Source organism: Notolepis coatsorum (assembly GCF_963971535.1).
Source record: "Notolepis coatsorum genome assembly, chromosome: 1".
Taxonomy (NCBI): domain Eukaryota; kingdom Metazoa; phylum Chordata; class Actinopteri; order Aulopiformes; family Paralepididae; genus Notolepis; species Notolepis coatsorum.
Genome location: NC_140165.1, coordinates 237,557,279 through 237,582,076, shown reverse-complemented (window position 1 = coordinate 237,582,076; position 24,798 = coordinate 237,557,279). Strand labels below are relative to the sequence as shown.

Here is a 24,798-nt window from a genome sequence, read left to right as displayed (position 1 = left end):
AGACTGCAATTCGAAACTGGCCCCTGTAAATGTCCTAACACAACCCCCTCCAATGTACAGTAAATGACCAAGTATGGTTTTGTCAATATTCCAATGTACAGTTTTGCTTGTACAGTGTCCCCCACCCACCCACCCCTCCTACCCAACCCCACCCACCCAACCACCTCCAATGTACAGTGTCCCCCATCCCCCCAACCCCACCCCACCTACCCAACCTCCTCCAATGTACAGGTTCTACGTCAAATGTATATACTCTCTTTTCTGGACTCTTTTCGTATCACAAACAGTACTGTATTTGCAAATCTGGTATGTCATAAATGTATAGATGTAGCAGTACTGTCTATCTGTATGTCATGTATGTCATATATGTTATGATGAATTGAAAATGGGGGACCCTGATGTAAACAAGACGAAAGTCTTTCTCTGGTCTGCATCCCCTTAACAATTATTGAGCTGTACTGTACTGTACCCATTCTGCAATCTGTTAATAAAGTTTTCAATCAATCAAGAAGAGAAAAGAAACACATCATGTTTAGATGGGGGGATGGCGCAATCCTCAGGAAGAAAAAAAACATGCACACACTTTGGAGACAAGAATATAATGTTAGAATAGTAAGCTTACTTTTACGTGAATGTCAATTTAAATTATAATTAGGGAAGGGAGGGGGTTGAAATGTGTTTTTGTCCTGTGTTACTGTCTGTGAATGAATGAATTAATGAAAATTTTATTTAACAGATTGCAGAATGGGTACAAATAAAAAATAATACAGTACGGCTCAATACACACAATTGTTAAGGGGATGCTCGATGATATCCGCTATCAGCACCGGCGGGTCTCTGCTGTCTGTCATGAATAATGATCCCAATCTGCCTTATTCGTGTCGGGGCTGTGTCTATTCCACATCCCAGCCCCAACTCCTGAATACTTTTACCAACGGATTTCCAGTTCCACGTTTGCGTTCTGCGATCTGATTGGCCACTGATGTTTCTTAGGCGACTCTTTCGAAGTTGGTTAAGGTTAGAGTATGGAATCAGGGCTGGTGTTCTATCGCCCTGCTCTAAGACAAACTCTAACCTTAACCAACTTCGAAAGAGTGCCTAAGCTTAACCGGTGAAAGAAAGAGGCGTCACACGATTGGCGCTACCAGAAACGTCAGTGGCCAATCAGAGCGCAGAACGCGGAACTGGAAATCCGTTGGTAAAAGTATTTAGGCGTTGGGGCTGGGATGTGGAGATGCAAGTTTTGACTTTTTATTGCTGTTTTTACCTCAAATGGAAAACCTCAAACTCTTATGAAGAAGAGAAAAAATACTTAAGATTAGCCACTTGCAGACGGCAGGGTGTGACGTACTGTATATTTTAGTTGATGAAATATTTTTGTTGACTAAATATTTTAGTTGATGAAATATGTTTTCATTTCAGTGTCACAGTATGACATCGATCTCCAAAATAAGAAAAACAAATAAAATAAAATGTGGGGCCTCTAGTGACGAGGGGCCTCCAAATCTTTTTTAAATAAAATAAAAAAATAAAATAAACAAACAAATATTAGGGGCCTCTAGTGACGAGGGGCCTCAAAAAAAATAAAAATAAAAGTAAAAAAATATATATATAATAATTTGGGGCCTCTTGTGACAAGGGGCCTCCAAAAGGCCTCTAGTGACGAGGGGCCTCTCGTCACTAGAGGCCGCGGTCGTTAATCCGGCCCTGGGCATACGTTCTTCATGGGACGAGGCTGCACTCCGTGCAGACTAAGATTTTGAACAGAAGCGCGTGCACGCACACAGGAATGCGCTGCACTCGCCAACTCGCTATAAGTACCCACCTGGGCTACTTTGCATATCAATAGCGCCGGTCGTCAGGTGTGTTAAATACGTTCTCAGATACATTCACACCTAACTTGTGAATGATAATGTGTTACATTCCATTCGTAGAGGCAATTAGGCACTGTCTTTAGTCTGTGCTCAAGCGAGGGGACATTTATGCGCATGCGCGGGAGCGCGCGCACGCGCCGGGAGCGTGCGTGCACGTGGCGCCATTAGCGTGCGTGCAATCACAGTTGATATCAGGAACGCACCGCGGACTGTATTGTACCCATTCTGCAATCTGTTAATAAAGTTTTCAATCAATCAATCAAAACCAGCCCTGTTTCCAAACTCTAAGCAAATACCGGAAGTACCGGTGGTCTATAATATCAATGCGGACACCAGGGCCGGACTGGGGAAATAATTCATACCGGGAGATATAGCGCGAAATATAGCCCCAATCAGGTCACTTTTAAGCGGGGGTCTGGGGGTCCCCCACCCGGAAATTTTTTGTTACAAGACTTAATTTCTTGCATTCTGGTGAATTTTAGTGCATGTGAATCACAAACTAATGAGCCAACAATTGCTTAGTACAATGTACTGTTATGAACCTCAAATAAAACTGGTGTGGCACTAGCAATGGTAATCTCTCCACCTTCAAAAAGAAAAAAGCAAGAGCACAACATATTTTTCTATTTACTATTATAATACAGTTAACCACTCTCTCCACCTATTCAAACAGAGCAAGAGCACAATACCATATTCACTTTACTGATGCACTACCCATCAACAGTTAAAATAGCCCTTTACACAAACATTAAATAACAGACCTTTCATTACAATACTATAATAACAGTAGCCACTGCCAGAATAGTGACACATGTATCGTGTGTGGTGAGCACACGCATGCATGCACAACGAAGACAGAAGATTGCGTTGTCTCAATCATTTTAACTATAAAATGAGCTCAAAGTATGAACTCACTGACTGAAGTTTCCAACAAAAAGCATCAATTGTCAAATAATATTGATCACATTAACTAGACTAGATGTTTTTGAGGAAATTAGAAAGGGAACAACAACTTAACCCTTGTGTCTGATCAGATTCTTATTTTTTTGATAACTTTGCAGTGATTATGTTTGTAGCCAATGTGGCAAAGGTGTGTAATCTTTGAATTATCTTGGAATTATTTTGACTCTCTCTTTCATAAATTGTTTATTCAACTTCAGCCCCAATCATAACCACCACATATTGTTTTTTGTAATGTCAGATTTAACAACTCCTTTCAGAAAAGTGGGAGTATGCCATCTGCCATTCCATTCGCCGCCTCCGCTGTCAATCAGTTGTATCGCCTGGTCCCGCCTCCACCAATCACAAGCGGCAGCACGGCTCCATTGTGTGTGTGTGTGTCCGCGTGAGGGAGAGAGGCGTGATTACATATGCACGCCGCATTTCTCGGAGACGCTCTCTGATTGGCACTGACTGACGCTCTCTGATTGGCCACTGACGCGTTTGCCCAATCCGTGACGAGCTGTGTCTTTGCCCATTTCCTCGTCAAACAGCCTGCAAACTACCTGGCGTTCTATTGCCATGCTCTAAGACAAACTCTAACCTTAACCAACTTCGAAAGAGTGCCTAAGCTTAACCGTCGAAAGAACTTGCCGTCACGCTCTAAGACAAACTCTAACCTTAACCAACTTCGAAGAGTGCCTAAGCTTAACCAGTGTAGAAACAGGCGTCGGCCAATCAGAGAGCGTCTCCGAGAAATGCGGCGTGCATATGTAATCACGCGGGAGAGAGAGTCAGATAGTTCTCCAACTCTGTCGCAGACAGTGAAATCCTGGTTGTTCCCCACCCACCTATGTTATCTAAAAACGATCGCGCCGCACCACCGCCACAACTAGAAACAATGGCCTGGCACAAAAAAATAAAAATAAAAAATATATAATATATAATTTCTTTTTTTTTATATAATTTTATTTGTTTTTTATCTGTGCAGGCCAGGCCACCGGGAAAACTCCCGGTGCTCCCGATGGCCAGTCCGGGCCTGGCGGACACCATCCCAGCAGATGGCGGTAGTGACACACTCACTTAAAACAGCGCAGGTTTGTGGCTGCCTTCGAGAAACTTCCGTACTTTCCGCCAATCAGCGCAGACGTACTTCGAGCTACTTCCGTACTTTCCGCAAATCAGCGCGCGTCCTGTGGTTGGCACAGGTGCCAGTAACCTCGTTCCCAGTTTTATCTCCTCCGTGAGATAAAGACTGGTAAAGCACTACGGCCGAAAGTATGTATGGGGTAGAATTTCCGGTGTATGTACTTCCCCTGGAAGCTGCCTCCGAACGGACCAAACTTTTCCCGTATTCTGTCGGCAAACAAGCTAGAACGTAAATGGCTAAATGCAAATATCATATCATTGTGTTAGGGTAACATTTGACCCATTTTCAATTTAAGATATGTAAAAAGTACCATTTACTTACTACAGAGAATATTGGCTGCGTTATTTAAAAGTTGTGAGGGTTGCTCTGTGGATCAAATTTGGCGCAATGTTCCACACACACACACCCTCCCACAAGAACACAATGTTTCTCAAATTGTTTGTACACTAAATGTACTTGAATATTAACCTTTCAACATTTAAAGCAGTGCTTACATGGATTTGAATGCATAATAACAGAGTATTTTGGGTTAAATCATGGGTCAAAAGGTGTGGGCAGCTTCCTAACTAACGCATTACAAGTTACTATAAATGCTAAGCACTAATACAACAAATACTTCACATGTTCTGTAAACGCAAAGCATGTGCACTTTATGTTCAGTGAGTGCACATGCACTTTATGTGCAGTGAGAGCATGTTCACTTTATGTGCAGTGAGAGCACGTTCACTTTATGTGCAGTGAGTGCACGTTCACTTTATGTGCAGTGAGTGCACATGCACTTTATGTGCAGTGAGAGCATGTTCACTTTATGTGCAGTGAGAGCACGTTCACTTTATGTGCAGTGAGTGCACGTTCACTTTATGTGCAGTGAGTGCACGTTCACTTTATGTGCAGTGAGTGCACGTTCACTTTATGTGCAGTGAGAGAGCACATGCAATTATACTGTTTAAACATCAGGGTAACGGTGAGAACATTGTATTTTATTTTCCTATATCCACCATGTCGCAATACGTGCAATTATGTATTTTTTTCTTTTGTCTTAAACAATAACAAAGAAAAAACATGTTAACGGTGCTGTAAGTGGTATTTTGTTGTTAAAATAATAGCTCTACGTTCCGACAGCCATCACTGATATAGGGCGACAGTGGCTCAGGAGGTAGAGCAGTCGTCTGGTAATCTGGAGGTTCCCGGTTCCATTCCCGCTCCTCCCGGGCAGTTTGTCGAAGTGTCCTTGAGCAAGACACTTAACCCTTTATTGCTTCCGATGTGCAGGTTGGCACCTTGCATGGTTGCCTCTGCTATCGGTGTGTGAATGTGAGTGAATGGGTGAAAATGTGAGGAACAAATTGTAAAGCGCTTTGGATAAAAGCGCTATATAAATGCAACCATTTACCATTTAGAATGTTTGGTCAGTAACCTGGGTTTCCCGGTCCCTCCGCTCTGCAGTAAGCACAAAATAAATTTTCTGGTATCCTGTTCCCACTTTTAATCAGGAGAGAGCTGCAAAAATATTTAAAAAAAAATATATATATATATATATTCTCTCTTAATTTGATAAAGTGGGAGGGGATACTAGAAAATAAATGTTATGTTTATTACAGAGTGGAGGAATAGTGTAGTTCCCCTTTAAACTCATAAAATAAAAAATAAATGTTTCTGCATTTGTTGCCCTACTTGTTGCCACGTGATGCTGTGGGCAGTGGTGATTTCATAAGGGGTTGCACTGTGTTTTAATGATGCCACATGCACGCGTGGGAGCTTCCGCGCATGCGCATACATTTTCCCTCGCCAATAAAGACGATGCCTAATTGCCCCTAGGAATGGAATGTAACACTTCATTCACTATTTAAACACACCTGACGACCTGAGCTATTGTTATGCAAAGTAGCCAGGTGGGTACTTGCCGCAGAGTCGAGTGGAACACATTCTTGTGTGCACGCGTGTGCACACATCCGTGCGTGCACGTGCTCCTGCTCAAAGAGGTGGAACAGCGTGCAACCCCGTCCCATGAGCACTGGCTGTGGATGACAGTAATGGTGTTTATCTTATGCAATCTCATCCCAGCACAAAGAAACAGACAGAAACCAAATGAAATAAAACCAGTTTAATGTTCCTTCGTGTCAAAACGATGTCTCCAGAAAAAGCACCGCAGGACTATAGCTGGTTCATCAAACTACCGCTGATCGCACATATGGGTTTCATTAGACCACCGATGATGGCATGATGGACCTTTCTACCAGACATCCAAGGATAGCATAGAAAATAGTTGTTAACCTACCAGTGATGCTATATATAAAACATTTGTGTCCGCTCTGCCCTCGATTACACCCGCATCCCCCTTTAGGACATTTGTAACACTGACGTAATATTTGTTATGCTTTAACAAGAACATATTAAGAATGCATAATTCTCAATTTTTTAGATAAAAAAAAAAAGAAATGCACAATGATACACCTGATTATTAGTGTTCTACACATTTGGCCATAAACCAAAAAGGACATTGTATAATACAGATATCATGTAAAGGTATGGTAGGAGTGAAAACCGTAACATGTCTCTCCACAAAGTCATAGCTTGTGTGCAGTGGTGGAGGAAGTACACACTTCCTTTACTGTACTTAAGTAAAAGTAGAAATACCCAGATAAATTAGTACTCTGGTAAAGGTACCTCCATTCAAATTCGACTTAAGTAAAAGTAGAGAAGTATTTGCTATTGAATGTACTTAAGTATCTAAAGTAAAACTACACATTCTACGTGACGTTTGTTTATTCCAGTGCTTGGGATAATTCCATCCTCGAACCATTGACCTCTAAAGGTTATGTTAAAGTGGTATGTGGTCCAGTTATGCTGCTCTGATTAAAGGTTCTGTTAAAGTGGTATGTGGTCCAGTTATGCTGCTCTGATTAAAGGTTATGTTAAAGTGGTATGTGGTCCAGTTATGCTGCTCTGATTAAAGGTTCTGTTAAAGTGGTATGTGGTCCAGTTATGCTGCTCTGATTAAAGGTTCTGTTAAAGTGGTATGTGGTCCAGTTATGCTGCTCTGATTAAAGGTTATGTTAAAGTGGTATGTGGTCCAGTTATGCTGCTCTGATTAAAGGTTATGTTAGTGGTATGTGGTCCAGTTATGCTGCTCTGATTAAAGGTTCTGTTAAAGTGGTATGTGGTCCAGTTATGCTGCTCTGATTAAAGGTTATGTTAGTGGTATGTGGTCCAGTTATAAAATGTTAAATGTAGGACTATATTCAAGTGGTAGTCTGGTCATCAGAAGGTTCCCGGTTCAATTCCCGCTCTTCCGGGGCAGCGTGTCGAAGTGTCTTTGAGCGAAACACTTAACCCCCTAACTGCTTCCGATGAGCAGGTTGGCACCGGAGGCATAAGTTGCAACAGAACGTGCAACACTGCGAATGGAATGGGCTCCTTATTTTTAGCATTCACTTGTATTTAAGTTGTTCATTCTAGTTAAGTATTGTTGTGTGATCTGTGTGATTTTGTGTGAAGGGCGGACTAGCAAAGTAAGTTTTTCATTGCACGGCAAACTGTCTGTTTAACTGTGCACATGACAATAAATCATCTTGAATCAGATCATCATTTGATGAGGTGCAGGTTCTTGATCATGATCTTAAAGGTGGGGTAGGCAATTTCAGAGGCATGAGCAAGAGTGAACTTACATGTCCAGCTGAAATTGACACAAGCTATGACTTTGTGGAAAGTTATCATAGGTTGAGTTAGGGTTACTAATATCTTCAGCTTAAGTAGGCTAAATAAAGTAGTGTGGTTTCTTAAAGGGGAACTATCTTATAAATGGCCTTTTCCAGTGTTTAGCATTATTTTCTAGCTATGTGGACTTATATTAATAGGATCTATGTCTCTAATTCTCAATTTGGCGCATTCTTCCAATTCTCATCTCACAATATTGTCCCTCACTCAAGTGAGTCATCTGAAATTTAGCGTATCTGTAACACATCAGAGGTTTCTCATCTGCATAATAACGCCCGCCCCATCTATGCTTGTAGCCAACTGCCAACTGCCAGCTATGCATCTATGCTTGTAGCCAACTGCCAACAATGCATCTATGCTTGTAGCCAACTGCCAGCTATGCATCTATGCTTGTAGCCAACTGCCAGCTATGCATCTATGCTTGTAGCCAACTGCCAGCCACCTGTATTACTCATTAACACATTCCCCGCCAATCACGTTGCACAGCGTTATTGCCGGCCATGCGTTGTCTGCCAAACCACGCTGTACAGCGATATTGAGATCAATATTTCATTTTTTCGCCATGGCATTCATAATTCATATATACACCTCCGGCGCTGCAGCTGGACCCTACGGCTAAAAAATACGACGGCTCAATACCGCCGCCTGGTGGATGGTCGGGCGAGTTACACTGGTAAACAGGATATGGGGGCTGTGCGTCTATTAAATTCATCCGGCCGTCAGACTCCCGACAGACACAATGTACATATCGATCGCTTTATAAACTTAATAATCGATATGACTTCCGTGTTTATTGCGACATACAAACCGGAAATGGACCTAGGCGATCGACGTCCTATACCTGGGATCTTTCACCGCCAGTCTCATTCACGCACGGTAAGAGGACGCTGACGCTATTTTCAGCCCAATTGTTTATTCTTTTCACTGCAAACCGATCTGATCAATATATCACCCATACTACATAAAGCATTTACTGACAATCACGGAATTATAAACGACCCCCCCCCTTTCATCCGCGCATGATGACGCATAACGTATAGGATCATATACAGTTGCATTTTTTAATATAGCGTGTATCGGGAATAAACGGCAGTTGATAATCTATATATGTGTTTATGCCTATATCTCACGTTCTATGAATTACTGCAGAAAACGATAAAAACATACTTATATTCTAGAAGGTATTTTTGGAAGAATCTATGAATTAAAAAGTATAACGTTCCTACATCCTGAACGATAGATAATCGATGTTGAATGGGCCATAGTAATGTCAATTTAGCAATGCAATTTAAAAAGTTATAGCCCTGCAAAGAAGGTGAACATCTCCATAGGCTTAGAGTGGTGGCAGTGAGGCTACATTGATGGATATAACCGTGGCAGGGAATGTGTTAAGAGAGACCGCTTGGCCTCTGTCTCTGTCACTCAAATCGCATTCCGAGTATGGGCGGAGCCCAGCCTCAAAACGGCTGTTTTTGAGTACTTGATTAAAAATACAAAACAATGAATTTTTTTTAAAACAAATTTGTTCCATAAACTCACAGGAATTGTGTAAAATTGCCCAAATAGTGAAAGAAATAGTAAAATAGTTCCCCTTTAAATTGAATACATTTCATATACATTAATCACAATGAAGACAAAACAGAGGGCTATAGCTACATCTCAACTAAAATACAAAAGTGAGCCATACAACAAACTGCACTGCCAGCCAGGATAAATTCCTTGTTTATATGGTAACAATGAAGATGCTTGCAGGCACACAGTGCCCTCTGCACGTCACAATCTTTGTTCTGATTGGTCTGGTGGTCGACTTGAAATGGCTTCCAATGAATGGGAGGCCAGCTTGCATGGTTATGAAAAGTTTACATGCATGTTTATTCCTTTGTGGTAGAAATTACTTGATGATTAAACACATTTCTGATTGAAAATAAGAAAGAAGTGAAGGATTCAGAGAGGGTTAATGCGTACATTTACAGTACCAATCTGACCCACATGGGTCGTTTAATACAGTTAGAAGACATACAGTTAGCTAGTTATATCACCATAATATCAGTCAGTTTTGTAAGTTTGTAAGAAAAATCCCTTATTTCCTAATGTGTCAAAAGTATGACCTTTGTATTCCCACCAGACCTGGGAGGATATACTACTGTCTCTATGGGAGGATATACTACTGTCTCTATGGGAGGATATACTACTGTCTCTATGGGAGGATATACTACTGTCTCTATGGGAGGATATACTACTGTCTCTATGGGAGGATATACTACTGTCTCTATGGGAGGATATACTACTGTCTCTATGGGAGGATATACTACTGTCTCTATGGGAGGATATACTACTGTCTCTATGGGACTCGGGAGGTGGCTGCTGTAGTAATACCTGTTACATACATGTTGACTACCGTGCTAGGGGCGGTTGACGCTACCGCTCAAGGTTAGTGTTGTTGTTGTTGTTGTTGTTGTTGTTGTTGTTGTTGTTGTTGTTGTTGTTGTTGTTGTTGTTGTTGTTGTTGTAGTTGTTGTTGGTTGTTATGGACCTCCATGATACTCTTCTCTAATCCCCCCTCTCATCTCCTCTACCCTCCTTTCCTTTCCTCAACTCTCCCCTCTCATCTCCTTTCCTCTCTCCTCTCCTTTTCTCTTAACTCCCCTTTTTGCATCTTCCCTTTGCTCCTCTCTCCTCTCCTCTCCTCTTCCCTCCTCAACACCCCCCGCTCTCTTCTCTTGTCATCTCTCCTCTTTCATACAGTAGGGAAGAAATGTATCCTCTCCTCTCCCCTTCCATCCTTAGCTCTCTTCTCCCTCCATTCCTCTGCTCTTTGTGGGAATTCATACGGCGTAGGTTCTCTGAGGTTGTGCAGGAAGGTTCTTATTGCAGGAAACGAATGCTCATCTTGTGATCAATGTTGACTTTCTCCAGCGACTGCAAAAGAGGGGAAATACATCTATATAGAAGCAGTAGAACCCGGAGAAGCTCAGCTCTGGAGATCTTTGCATTTATTTTCTGGTCAAACACTGAAAATACAATAATAAAACTGCACATTTACACAACATCCCATCATGAATTAAGATCAATGATTAAGGTCAAACACCTAGGCCTATAGTGTTTGGTCAGTAACATGGGTCTCCCAATCCCTCCGCTCTGCAGTAAACACAAAATAAATGTTCTGGTATCCCTTCCCACTTTATTCAATTGATTGATTGATTGATTGATTGATTGATTGATTGATTGAAAACTTTATTAACAAATTGCAGAATGGGTACAATACAGTACAGCTCAATACACACAATTGTTAAGGGGATGCAGACGTTACCTCGCTAAGCGTACTAGACGTTAGTAATGTCTACTGTCGTTAACCATTTTAAATCGGGGCATGTAGAGGCGTTTCGGGACCGAGTAAAATGTACAGGTCCTCTTCTCAGACCTGTGCACTACATGCATCATGTAGAAAGCTAGCTAGCTACACGTCACATCCGGCTGATACCACGATAGCTAACTAAGGTTACAAGCTCAAAAACCTTATAACTACTACTGTCGTGTCCATAAGTTCCCTGGCAGAATACTTTGTCTGTGAGGACAAAAGTAAATAAGAACGATATATATAACGCTGTATAGCATATTCTCTAAAAAGTATACAAAGAGGAAATAACCATTTTAAATCGGGGCATGTAGAGCCCGCCATAAAAACAATAACATTATAAACTATACACAATATGTACAACGAAACAATGATTCACATTAGTATTTACAATGATTTAATATGCAGTGAATACAAATAATGATAACGTGGTTGTTGCTTTTAGAAATGGTGTTTGGCTTCATCTGATAAATGGATATGATCACCAGAGAGATACTAGCCACAGATTCAGGGTCGGTTATTTCCCCATTGTACGCATTGTTAAGCTTGTCGAATGTAAGGGAAATCTGATCCTAGGTCTGCGACTAAAGCCAGGCGTCTACGCTGTGGTGACGTCAGTGAGCAGCGCCAAATAGCAGTGTAGTTTCCCAGCGAACGAAAACATAAATGTTGTTATTTTGCTACCTTTACGATTAATTGCGAATATTTTCATGTTGAGCTATAGATTGTGGATGAATACGCACAGAAAGGTACACCATGCCAACGTTAATGCTTTATTTATCTAAAACGAGCCGATTTAGAAACGGTCAATGGGGAAATACATTAAGTGGAACAGAGGGTGGAACAGGAAAAAACGAAAATGACGTAACCACTACATAGGCTACATATAGTTATAGCTAGTCAACTCAAAGCTATAGCCAGCAGAAACAATGACTCTTCTTGTGACACTGGGGGTAATGTGAGACAGAAGCAGCCCTCTGACTATACATGGTTATGGGCTGTGTGTGTGTGTGTGTGTGTGTGTGTGTGTGTGTGTGTGTGTGTGTGTGTGTGTGTGTGTGTGTGTGTGTGTGTGTGTGTGTGTGTGTGTGTGTGTGTGTGTGTGTGTGTGTGTGTGTGTGTGTGTGTGTGTGTGTGTGTGTGTGTGTGTGTGTGTGTGTGTGTGTGTGCGTGTGTGCGTGCGTGTGAACAATGATGCCTCTGTACAGTATTCTAATCTGGGCGGGGCTCAGATTCTACAGTGGCCTTCAATCTACTCTGGCAAGACATTTTCCTGACTTTTAAATGCTTTCTTTCTTTCTACCAGTACCTACCTACCTACCTACCTCTACCTACCCAGGCTTTGGAACTCCCTCTCCCCCTCCATCCGAGGCTCTGACACCATCAACCTCTTCAAAACCCACCTAAAAACACACCTGTTCACACTTGCCTTCACGCAACACGGCCCTGCTCCCAAGTAGCCCACCCCTGACTATTTTCTTTTATGCCACAGATCCCGTTGTTTTTTGTTGTTTGTTTGTTTTTGTTTTCAGTTTTTGTTTTTTGTTAACTTTCTTGTTACCACTTCATCCAATTGGACAGCACATTGCTTCCTTTTTTACTTGTTTTTTTTTCCTGTTGTTACTATATATTTCTATCTACCTGTTGTGAAGGATCAGATTAAACCGAATATATATATTTATTTATATATATATTTAAATAGTATTTGTATATCGTTTGATATCCCCTGTATATTCCTTGTACAATATGCACTGAATATCCCTTTAGTCTACTAAACAGCCCATAATAGTTTCATTCTACCATTGGACGAGAACCTGGCGCCAGGTTGCCATACCCCTAGGTTCAAGTTCAATCGTGCCGCCCAACATGTCGTGGCAAGCCCCGGTTCCGCGCAGGAATATGTCTGGCGAAATACGAATGGTACTATTTGTTCATAGCGCATATATATATGGCGCAAGTAAAGTAGAACTTTCTTTTAGTCCAGTTCTTTACCCTCCAACAGAGTGACAGACGCGAAGCCTCACCCACGACGCACGTGTGGTGTAGTAAGGCCTACTTGGCCTCAGAATAGGCATTGAGATATCGTGTAGATTAATAGTGAAATAGTCATAGTTTGGCACTATACCGTCGAGTTGGACGTATTCTATTAAGCTAATAATAGTCTATTTATGTATGGTGCATCGTTCGGTTAGAGTTCTAAAGTTATCAGTACCCCCATCGTTCCTGACGTTATCTGGACGCTTAACCAGGCTGGGCAGACCCCTAGTGGTGCTTGCATCCGAGGAGCTCCGGGCCAGGGCGACTGGACCTGTATATTGGATTACTCTACCCGGACGACGGCAAGCCTTCCACGGCTTGGATTATGCTTTGGGTGCTTTGATTATTCCATGGATAACGGCCAACACTGCGGAGTGTTGGAACTACCCCGCGGAGAGGACTCCAGGTGAGACGGCGCTCTACACCAGTGAGGTCGCCTCACGTCTCTCCGTTGTGGACCGGCAGCTACCGTCCACCAGAGGGTCCAGCTGTATTCGTCTGCGGACCGAGGTTCTGTGGGCACCGTGTTCAAGACTTTGAATTCTCCCAAGAAACCGTCGGCCAGATGGGATACCGCCAGCGGCTTCTCTAACCCCCCCCTCCTACTGTCTTACAACCAGCGGGACCCCCCCCCCCTTAGTGTATCCAGCTATAATCATTTAAGTACCATCGCTATAGTTCCTAAATATCCAGGTTGTATACTTACTCCCTGCGTAACCAGAGATTGGACATTCAATGTTGATTTACCTACGAATACTCATTTGCCATACAAGTGCATATTTCAAATCATAAGTGTAAACAAGTGAACGTTGTATATACCTTTTGCTATATTAAATATTCGATTTGTACATTTGTGTGGATTCGTTTCATCAGGTGGGAAAGTGTTCATCATACTTATATCATGTACTGGATGGCCAGAAGTTAAAGTACAAGAGGTAGTGGTATTAAATACCATATCTAACAATACAGTCAGGGAATTGTACCCCTCAGTTACAATTGGTCCTTCGAGCCGGAGGGTAACTAGTGTAATATTAATATAGTGTTATTAATATTGAAATGGCCTATGATGAACACTCCACGAAACGGTCCTCCTAACCTAGAACGCCCGCGGCGCAGACGACAGCCACCTCAGTACTTAGAGGCTTACACTGTCAGTCAACTACCTAGCCTTCGACAAACGGTAAACGCGGTAAAAGTAGAAAGTAAAATTATGTCTGACCTTAACGACCAGGTTTCCCCGACCACAGAGGCCCTAGTAGGTCCTAATGTAACTGACCAAGCTCACGGTGGGGACCAGGAGGGAGCTGACATGCCTTTACCCCCCGCCACTACCCAAGAAGTAGTCCCCGACCAGCCCCGGGAGGAAGACAACCCTACAGAGAGAGAACTCTGCACGGAAGAAGAGGAGGAGAGCGCCGAGGAAATAGAGCTCCAGGACTCCCCAACGAGTACCCCCAGGAGCGGCTCACGCAGGAGCGGCTCACCTCCACAACCGCCTTCCCCCAGCGAAGCGGAGAGGATACTACAACAGGCGTTCCTCGTCAGCCTGACAGCCTCTACCGAACGCGATCGACTTCAGGGTGAACGCGACCGTCTCCAAGCACAGGCGCTCAGCGAGCGCGAACAACTCCAAGCACAGCAACGGAGCGAAGAAGAGCGCATACGCCGGGAGATGAGACGCCTTCAGACGGAAATTAATATGGTAAGAGACCGGGCCGCAGCAGAGCGCGCCGCCGCCGCAGCAGAGCGCGCCGCCGCAGAAGCCCAGCGCGCCGCTGACGGTGCCCAAAGACAAGCAGAGCGCGCCGCCGCCGAAGCCCAGCGCGCCGCTGACGGTGCCCAAAGAGAAGCAGAGCGCAACACAGATCTCATCCAGCGCCAAGCCGAGCGCGACAGACTACAAGCCGAGCGCGACAAGTTACGGGCGCGGCTAATGAAGCGGCTGATGATCCCCAGGGCAACACCCTCTCCCTCCGCCAGGGGTTCAAGGAACTCGTCGAGACAACAGTCAAGGGCAGCGTCTCCTCACCGAGCAAGCGACCCTGAACTTGACCAACAGACTGAGCCTATACCCCCCGCAGACCCCCTTCCCAGACCGGTCCAAGCGAGACCCAGCTACAAGGAAGGAGCGGCATACACTGCGGAGAAGCTAAATAAACGATTACAGGATCTGGAAGATCTGATAGAGGAAGAAGAGGGAGAGGAGGAGAACCAAGCCCGACGACAGCACAGTACTCCACCGGACCAGGAGGTCCAGTACAGTCCAGGCTATACCCCCGCGGCGCTGCGCTACAGACCCCCGACTCTATTCACGGGTGAGCACGACGCACGACCAGCCCCGAGGAATAGCACCTGGACCAGCGGGCCATGGTACCCTGCCGGTACCAGCCCACAGAGAGGCGCAAGAGGAGACTCGCCCAGGAGGCCTCTCCCCCAACGCTCGCCGATGTACCAGCCATCCACGGTGTCATACATTGCGACACCGACCACCAGACGGAGTGTGTACAGAACACTCGCCAGACAATATGACCCGTTGGGATGTATTCTACCTTACACCACCAGGGCAAAGATGATTGTACGAGCACTATGGGACAAGGACCAGGGCTGGGACGACCCAATACCCGCACACCTTGCCTCAACATGGAGAGAGTGGGAGACGGAACTCCGCTCACTCCCAGGCGTCAATATATGCCGCAGCTACTTCCCATCCACAGTGAGGCCAGAGACATGCGAGATTGATCTACACGTCCTCCGAAGTAGCCTATGGATCGGTGGCCTACTTGCGTGCCCAAGAGAAGGGAGGAAAGATACACACTGCTTTCATCCTGGCCCGCTCAAGAATAGCCCCACGTAAGCAACAATCTATCCCACGTCTAGAGCTCTGCGCAGCCCTAGCAGGAGCGCATCTAGCCACGTTAATCCAACGTGAACTCACCATTCCGGTGCACAGAACAATCTTGTGGTCAGATTCCACGACAGTACTCACATGGATCAAGTCTGATTCATGCAGATACAAAGTCTTCGTGGGAGTCAGAGTCACCGAGATTCAAGAGCTAACAGAAGCAGCGAGCTGGCGGTATGTGGACACCAAACACAACCCAGCTGACGTCATCACCCGGGGAATGTCTCTGGATGACCTAACCCGTCGCAACATCTACAGTGACGGACCAGAATTCCTCAAGCTCCCGGAAGGAGAGTGGCCTACGCCCACCCCACGGGAAGCAAGTAACGAGGAGGCTGAGAACAAGAAACCTATGTTCTGTGGACTGAGCACAGTCGCCTCCACAGACCCCAACATAGATGACTGCATTACCCTAGAGATTGCGCAGCAGAGGACATTCCTGCGGCACCACCCAGAGATTCAGTCCACCACTGACATGTCAGCAGCTGACTACGAAGAAGCAGAACTTCTTCTACTACAACGAGCCCAGAGAGACTCGTTCCCCGATGAGCTAGACTGTCTACAGGGAGGAAACCCCGTCCCATCAGACAGCAGACTGCTCCACCTGGCACCAGAGAGTGACGCCCATAATCTCATCAGAGTGGGTGGTCGCCTGCGGAGAGCCCCCGATCTACCGGATGATATTAAGTACCCGATCGTCTTGAACAGCCGACACAAGGTCACAGAGCTGATCATAAAGAAATACGACGAGGATGTACACCACGCAGGAGCAGAGAGAGTCTTCGCGGAGATCAGACGTCGTTATTGGATATTGCAAGGGAGAGAAGCAGTACGGCGCTTCCAGCGAACCTGTCTAGACTGCCGTAAGTGGCGCGCGCAGCCCAGCATACCACGGATGGCTGACTTACCCCCCTGTCGCCTCCGAATCGGCGACAAGCCATTCCACTCCACAGGCATGGACTGCTTTGGCCCGTTGTATATAAAGAGAGGAAGAGGCACCGAGAAGCGGTGGGGTATTGTATTCAAATGCATGACCACCAGAGCGATACATATCGAGCTCCTTCCGACCATGAGCACAGACTCATTCCTTATGGCCTTCCGAAGATTCACATCACGGAAAGGAAAACCGTCTACATTGTTGTCTGACCACGGGACAAACTTCAAAGGCGGAGAAAGAGAGCTGAGAGAGAGCTTCCAAGCTATGGGCCCAGAACTTAAATCCCACCTCGCTCCATCCCAGATTGACTTCCAGTTTAATCCCCCGAACGCACCCCACTTCGGTGGAACCTGGGAACGAGAAGTACGTTCTATAAAGACAGCCCTGTACGCCGTGCTTGGGGCCCAGACTGTGGCGGAGGAAGTCCTAATGACAGTCCTCACGGAGATCGAGGGAGTATTGAACTCAAAGCCCCTCGGTTACGTCTCCAGTGATGTAGCAGATGTCGACCCAGTCACCCCCAACACACTCCTAATGGGGCGGCTGGACCCCGCGCTACCCCAGACAATGTACAGGCCTGAAGAAGCGAACGGCCGAAGAATGTGGAGGTACAGTCAAGTACTAGCTGACAAGTTTTGGAGCAGCTTCCTACTCCACTACCTACCGTCTCTACAGACCCGCCAGAAGTGGGTAAAAGAGAGAGACAATTTGACAGAAGGAACAGTCGTCATGATTATTGACCAGTCACTACCCAGAGCTATGTGGCCGGCTGGCCGCGTAAGCAAAGTGATCACCGGTGCCGATGGCAAGGTCCGAGCAGCTGAAGTACTCGTCCAAGGGCGCACGTACACACGACCCGTGGCGAGGCTCATGGAACTGCCCCGACTCCCAGATACTGTCGATGATGACCATGACCCCATGACTTTGTGAGTTGACTGACCCTTACAGCGGACCTTGAGTGGTAGACAGTGCGGTTAATCTGTCTCTGCTTAGCTAATTAGGTGGGACTAATTAGGGGGCGGCTGTTGTGAAGGATCAGATTAAACCGAATATATATATTTATTTATATATATATTTAAATAGTATTTGTATATCGTTTGATATCCCCTGTATATTCCTTGTACAATATGCACTGAATATCCCTTTAGTCTACTAAACAGCCCATAATAGTTTCATTCTACCATTGGACGAGAACCTGGCGCCAGGTTGCCATACCCCTAGGTTCAAGTTCAATCGTGCCGCCCAACATGTCGTGGCAAGCCCCGGTTCCGCGCAGGAATATGTCTGGCGAAATACGAATGGTACTATTTGTTCATAGCGCATATATATATGGCGCAAGTAAAGTAGAACTTTCTTTTAGTCCAGTTCTTTACCCTCCAACAGAGTGACAGACGCGAAGCCTCACCCACGACGCACGTGTGGTGTAGTAAGGCCTACTTGGCCTCAGAATAGGCATTGAGATATCGTGTAGATTAATAGTGAAATAGTCATAGTTTGGCACTATACCGTCGAGTTGGACGTATTCTATTAAGCTAATAATAGTCTATTTATGTATGGTGCATCGTTCGGTTAGAGTTCTAAAGTTATCAGTACCCCCATCGTTCCTGACGTTATCTGGACGCTTAACCAGGCTGGGCAGACCCCTAGTGGTGCTTGCATCCGAGGAGCTCCGGGCCAGGGCGACTGGACCTGTATATTGGATTACTCTACCCGGACGACGGCGAGCCTTCCACGGCTTGGATTATGCTTTGGGTGCTTTGATTATTCCATGGATAACGGCCAACACTGCGGAGTGTTGGAACTACCCCCCGGAGAGGACTCCAGGTGAGACGGCGCTCTACACCAGTGAGGTCGCCTCACGTCTCTCCGTTGTGGACCGGCAGCTACCGTCCACCAGAGGGTCCAGCTGTATTCGTCTGCGGACCGAGGTTCTGTGGGCACCGTGTTCAAGACTTTGAATTCTCCCAAGAAACCGTCGGCCAGATGGGATACCGCCAGCGGCTTCTCTAACCCCCCCTCCTACTGTCTTACAACCAGCGGGACCCCCCCCCCCCCTTAGTGTATCCAGCTATAATCATTTAAGTACCATCGCTATAGTTCCTAAATATCCAGGTTGTATACTTACTCCCTGCGTAACCAGAGATTGGACATTCAATGTTGATTTACCTACGAATACTCATTTGCCATACAAGTGCATATTTCAAATCATAAGTGTAAACAAGTGAACGTTGTATATACCTTTTGCTATATTAAATATTCGATTTGTACATTTGTGTGGATTCGTTTCATCAGGTGGGAAAGTGTTCATCATACTTATATCATGTACTGGATGGCCAGAAGTTAAAGTACAAGAGGTAGTGGTATTAAATACCATATCTAACAATACAGTCAGGGAATTGTACCCCTCAGTTACACTACCCTTTATTTTATATAGCTTCTCTCTCCTTGTACAGTGTCCTTGAGTGTGAGAAAGGTGCTTCTCTCTTCAAATTAAATCTATTATTATTATTATTATTATTATTATTATTATTATTATTATTATTATTATTATTATTATTATTATTATTATTATATAATAATAATAATAATAATAATAATAATAATAATAATAATAATAATAATAATAATAATAATAATTATTATTATTATTATTATTATTATTATTATTATTATTATTATTATTATTATTATTATTATTATTATTATTATTATTATTATTATTACCTACCAACCAACCTATCTACCTAACTACCTACCAACCTATCTACCTGCCTACCTAACTACCTACATCTACCTACCAATCTATCTACCTGCCTACCTAAATACCTAAACTAACTACCTAACCTACCAACCTTTCTGAACTCTTCAAAGGAGATGGCATCGTCTTTATCCAGGTCAGCTTCCTGGATGGCTCTGTCAGCTATGCTCTCCAGCTGCTCCTCTGTAACCTGCATCTCCAGCATTGTCCGCAGCACCTGTCAATCAAACACAGTGGGCAATACGCAGTGGCGGACTGGCCATCGGGACGTTCGGGACGAATCCCGATGGGCCGGAACCAAAGTGGGCTGGTCCAAAAAAAAAAAAAAAAAAAAAAAAAAATTTTTTTTTTTTTTTTTTTTTACTTTTTTTTTTGGGCCAGTGTGTGGGCCAGTGTGTGGGCCACTAATGTGGGCCGGTGTGTGGGCCAGTGTGTGGGCCAGTGTGTGGGCCAGTGTGTGAGTCGGTGTGTGGGCCACTAATGTGGGCCGGTGTGTGGGCCGGTGTGTGGGCCAGTGTGTGAGTCGGTGTGTGGGCCACTAATGTGGGCCAGTCTGTGGGCCAGTGTGTGGGCCAGTGTGGGAGTCGGTGTGTGGGCCACTAATGTGGGCCAGTGTGTGGGCCGGTGTGTGGGCCAGTGTGTGAGTCGGTGTGTGGGCCAGTGTGTGGGCCAGTGTGTGGGCCGGTGTGTGGGCCAGTATGTGGGACGGTGTGTGGGCCGGTGTGTGGGCCAGTATGTGGGCCAGTCTGTGGGCCGGTGTGTGGGCCGGTGTGTGAGTCGGTGTGTGGGCCACTAATGTGGGCCAGTGTGTGGGCCGGTGTGTGGGCCAGTGTGTGAGTCGGTGTGTGGGCCAGTGTGTGGGCCAGTGTGTGGGCCGGTGTGTGGGCCAGTATGTGGGACGGTGTGTGGGCCGGTGTGTGGGCCAGTATGTGGGCCAGTCTGTGGGCCGGTGTGTGGGCCGGTGTGTGAGTCGGTGTGTGGGCCAGTGTGTGAGTCGGTGTGTGGGCCACTAATGTGGGCCAGTCTGTGGGCCAGTATGTGGGCCAGTCTGTGGGCCGGTGTGTGGGCCGGTGTGTGAGTCGGTGTGTGGGCCAGTGTGTGAGTCGGTGTGTGGGCCACTAATGTGGGCCAGTCTGTGGGCCGGTGTGTGGGCCAGTGTGTGAGTCGGTGTGTGGGCCACTAATGTGGGCCAGTGTGTGGGCCGGTGTGTGGGCCAGTGTGTGAGTCGGTGTGTGGGCCGGTGTGTGGGCCAGTGTGTGGGCCAGTATGTGGGACGGTGTGTGGGCCGGTGTGTGGGCCAGTGTGTGGGCCAGTATGTGGGACGGTGTGTGGGCCGGTGTGTGGGCCAGTGTGTGGGCCAGTATGTGGGCCAGTCTGTGGGCCGGTGTGTGGGCCGGTGTGTGAGTCGGTGTGTGGGCCACTAATGTGGGCCAGTGTGTGTGCCGGTGTGTGGGCCAGTGTGTGAGTCGGTGTGTGGGCCGGTGTGTGGGCCGGTGTGTGGGCCGGTGTGTGGGCCGGTGTGTGGGCCGGTGTGTGGGCCGGTGTGTGGGCCAGTATGTGGGACGGTGTGTGGGCCGGTGTGTGGGCCAGTATGTGGGCCAGTCTGTGGGCCGGTGTGTGGGCCGGTGTGTGAGTCGGTGTGTGGGCCACTAATGTGGGCCAGTGTGTGGGCCGGTGTGTGGGCCAGTGTGTGAGTCGGTGTGTGGGCCAGTGTGTGGGCCAGTGTGTGGGCCGGTGTGTGGGCCAGTATGTGGGACGGTGTGTGGGCCGGTGTGTGGGCCAGTATGTGGGCCAGTCTGTGGGCCGGTGTGTGGGCCGGTGTGTGAGTCGGTGTGTGGGCCAGTGTGTGAGTCGGTGTGTGGGCCACTAATGTGGGCCAGTCTGTGGGCCAGTATGTGGGCCAGTCTGTGGGCCGGTGTGTGGGCCGGTGTGTGAGTCGGTGTGTGGGCCAGTGTGTGAGTCGGTGTGTGGGCCACTAATGTGGGCCAGTCTGTGGGCCGGTGTGTGGGCCAGTGTGTGAGTCGGTGTGTGGGCCACTAATGTGGGCCAGTGTGTGGGCCGGTGTGTGGGCCAGTGTGTGAGTCGGTGTGTGGGCCGGTGTGTGGGCCAGTGTGTGGGCCAGTATGTGGGACGGTGTGTGGGCCGGTGTGTGGGCCAGTGTGTGGGCCAGTATGTGGGATGGTGTGTGGGCCGGTGTGTGGGCCAGTGTGTGGGCCAGTATGTGGGCCAGTCTGTGGGCCGGTGTGTGGGCCGGTGTGTGAGTCGGTGTGTGGGCCACTAATGTGGGCCAGTGTGTGTGCCGGTGTGTGGGCCAGTGTGTGAGTCGGTGTGTGGGCCGGTGTGTGGGCCGGTGTGTGGGCCGGTGTGTGGGCCGGTGTGTGGGCCGGTGTGTGGGCCAGTATGTGGGCCAGTCTGTGGGCCGGTGTGTGGGCCACTAATGTGGGCCAGTATGTGGGCCGGTGTGTGGGCCGGTGTGTGGGCCAGTGTGTGGGCCGGTGTGTGGGCCAGTGTGTGGGCCAGTGTGTGGGCCGGTGTAGTGTGTGGGCCAGTGTGTGGGCCGTATGTGGGCCGGTGTGTGGGCCATTATGTGGGCCGGTGTGTGGGCCAGTGTGTGGGCCGGCAATAAAACAATAAACAAGTTGCATAAACTAAATCAGATTAAAAATGATCACAGTTCTGGTTTGCCTTAAGATGCAGTTTAAGATGGGTCTTGAACATGGAGTATGTAGGGCACTCTCTAATCACAACTGGTAGGCTATTCCAGTAGTTATCACTTTTAACAGAGAACACAGTTTTTGCAATGGTAGTATACCGAAAAGGCACCTTACAGTCCCCTCTACTGATGGCCCTGGTGGTAATGCCAGTGTCTGCTTTCTGTTGGATGAACTCATTCAATGGGGGAGGGGCAAGTCCATGCAGAACCTTGTACATGAAGCAAGTATATTTGAAAACTTGGAAATTCTCGAAACTTTTTCTAAAACATTACAGTGATGAAATGAAATTGGTTTCCTATCAAATACTTTTATGGCTTTTTTGTAGAGTAATTCTATTGGTGTAAGAGTAGTGACATATGAAAGAGACCAGTTGATAAAACAGTACTCGATGTGTGATAAAATCATTGAATGCAGAAACATCCTTGCAGCAGTTTTCGATGCCTGAAGTTTTCGATGTTAAACTTGACTGTGTTTGTCACTTTCTTCACATTACTTTTTGAATGTCAATGTAGAGTCCAATGTGACCCCAAGATACTTGAATTAATGTACAATGTCCAGCTCCGCCTCTCCCAGAAACACATTAGAGTGAGTGACCTCTACTGGTGACTTTGTGAACATCATACACACTGTTTTCTTGGTGTTAAGTGAAAGACATGCTTTTGTTAGCCAGTCTTGAATGAGACATGAGACATCAGTGAATGAGATTCACGTTTCCTCCCAACCGCGAGTAGGCCTAGAAGTGCAGAAATGGAGAATGCAAAAAAAGAAAGGGTGGAGCTGAAAAAGCTAGAATTGCTAGTAAAAGATGCAGAACAATGTTCTAAAATTACAGACATGTTTAGTAGAGGAAGGGCTGGCGTTAGAGTAGCTGCTGCTGCTAATGATGATGAAGTTCAAGTGGAAGGAACCAACAGTAACATGACAGGTGTGTGCAGTAGCCTAGTGCATATTCTACTGTTGGTGTGTGCCGGTTCATGAGGGCTAGCTAGCCTATACTAGTTCTTGCAGTGATTTCAGTCATTCTATTACAAGACAATGTGCTTTCCGTATTCCTGATTCCTTACAGCACGTGGACGTAAATAGTTGTGACTCGTGACGTTTTTTCTCTGACTAAAAGTTTAGTTAGCAATGTTAGGACTAGTGCCCACCACAGCATCAGAAGCTAAAGTGCTAACCTAGAGAGCCAATCAGAACCTAGGACGGGCTGCAAATTAATTGGCTACTAATATTATAATAGTAAATACTCAAATAAAATACTATTATGTTCCCTTTAAAATTTTCATGTTGATATAATATTGGTAATCTAATTGATTGAATTGATTAGTTGCCATTTTAGATGCTTAAATAAGATGTACCTTAGAATTCCCAACAGTTAGCCATGTTCTCGATTAGTCTCATCTACATGTTTGTAGATAACCACAGCTAACTAGCTTAAGCTAACAACTAGGTCAACTACTACCCCGTAGTTAAACAAATGTGATTGCATATAACAGCTAACTGCTACAGCTAAGTTGGTAGTTAGCCTATTCCATTAATGTTGAATGTATTTATGAAGGTTGTTGATGGTGGTTGGCGCTGAATAGCAGACATGATTCCGTCAGTCTGCCACAGGGAAGCTGTGTTTGCTGATGCTGCTCACAACCACCAGTAGCGTATGACTGTGTATGTATGTGTACTGTATGTGTGAGTGTGAATGCTTGATGGTTTCTGTGAAGCGCTTTGCGGAACAATGCTGATATACAGTTAAGAATGAGTAATTCGCTTTTGGTTTTTAAGAAAATGGTTTGTAAAGCTATTTTTGAAAACTACAAGGGTGAATAATACTGTTTTTTTTGCTATTTTCTTTTAGAATACTGTTTTGGAGTCTTAATTTTTTTAATTTTTGTTAAGAATATAGGACAGGCATAGGCTATATAAGCATTGCTTCAGTCTGTACCTTCTCAGTCACTGTAAAATCAAATATTGTTAAATGATGGTGTATATTGTATTGTGTGAGATGATGACTGAATAAACTACTACTACTACTACTACTACTACTACTACTACTACTACTACTACTACTACTACTACTACTACTACTACTACTACTACTACTACTACTACTACTACTACTACTACTACTACTTTGGGTGTTTTCAAAAGGCTGAAAAACGCTGTATGAATTCAAGCCATTATTATTGATTGCTGATGTTCTTCTTATGCAGTTGACTGAGGAAAGAGAGAGCACCCAGTCCAGCACAACTGACCCTGAGGGGAGAGAGAGAGCCCAGTCCAGACAGACACACAGACACACAGAGAGAGACAGAGAGAGAGACACAGAGAGAGACACACAGAGAGAGGGAGAGACACAGAGAGAGAGAGACACACACACACACACACACACACACACAGAGAGACACATACACAGAGAGAGAG

The 24,798-nt window shown here is 45.9% G+C and overlaps 1 protein-coding gene across 1 annotated transcript in view; it reads right to left on the bottom strand.

Annotated features, from left to right (window-relative positions):
- Positions 1–9,737: 9,737 nt before the first annotated feature.
- Positions 9,738–24,798, bottom strand: part of chp2 (calcineurin-like EF-hand protein 2) — a 47,730-nt gene continuing 32,669 nt past the window's right edge. Inside the window, exons 5-6 of the mRNA XM_084309337.1 lie at positions 19,764–19,886; positions 9,738–10,599 (exon numbers count right to left, since the gene is read on the bottom strand). Of these exons, the coding sequence (XP_084165463.1) occupies positions 10,546–10,599; positions 19,764–19,886 (177 nt within the window). The 3' untranslated portion in view covers positions 9,738–10,545. The remainder of the gene's footprint in view (positions 10,600–19,763; positions 19,887–24,798) is intronic.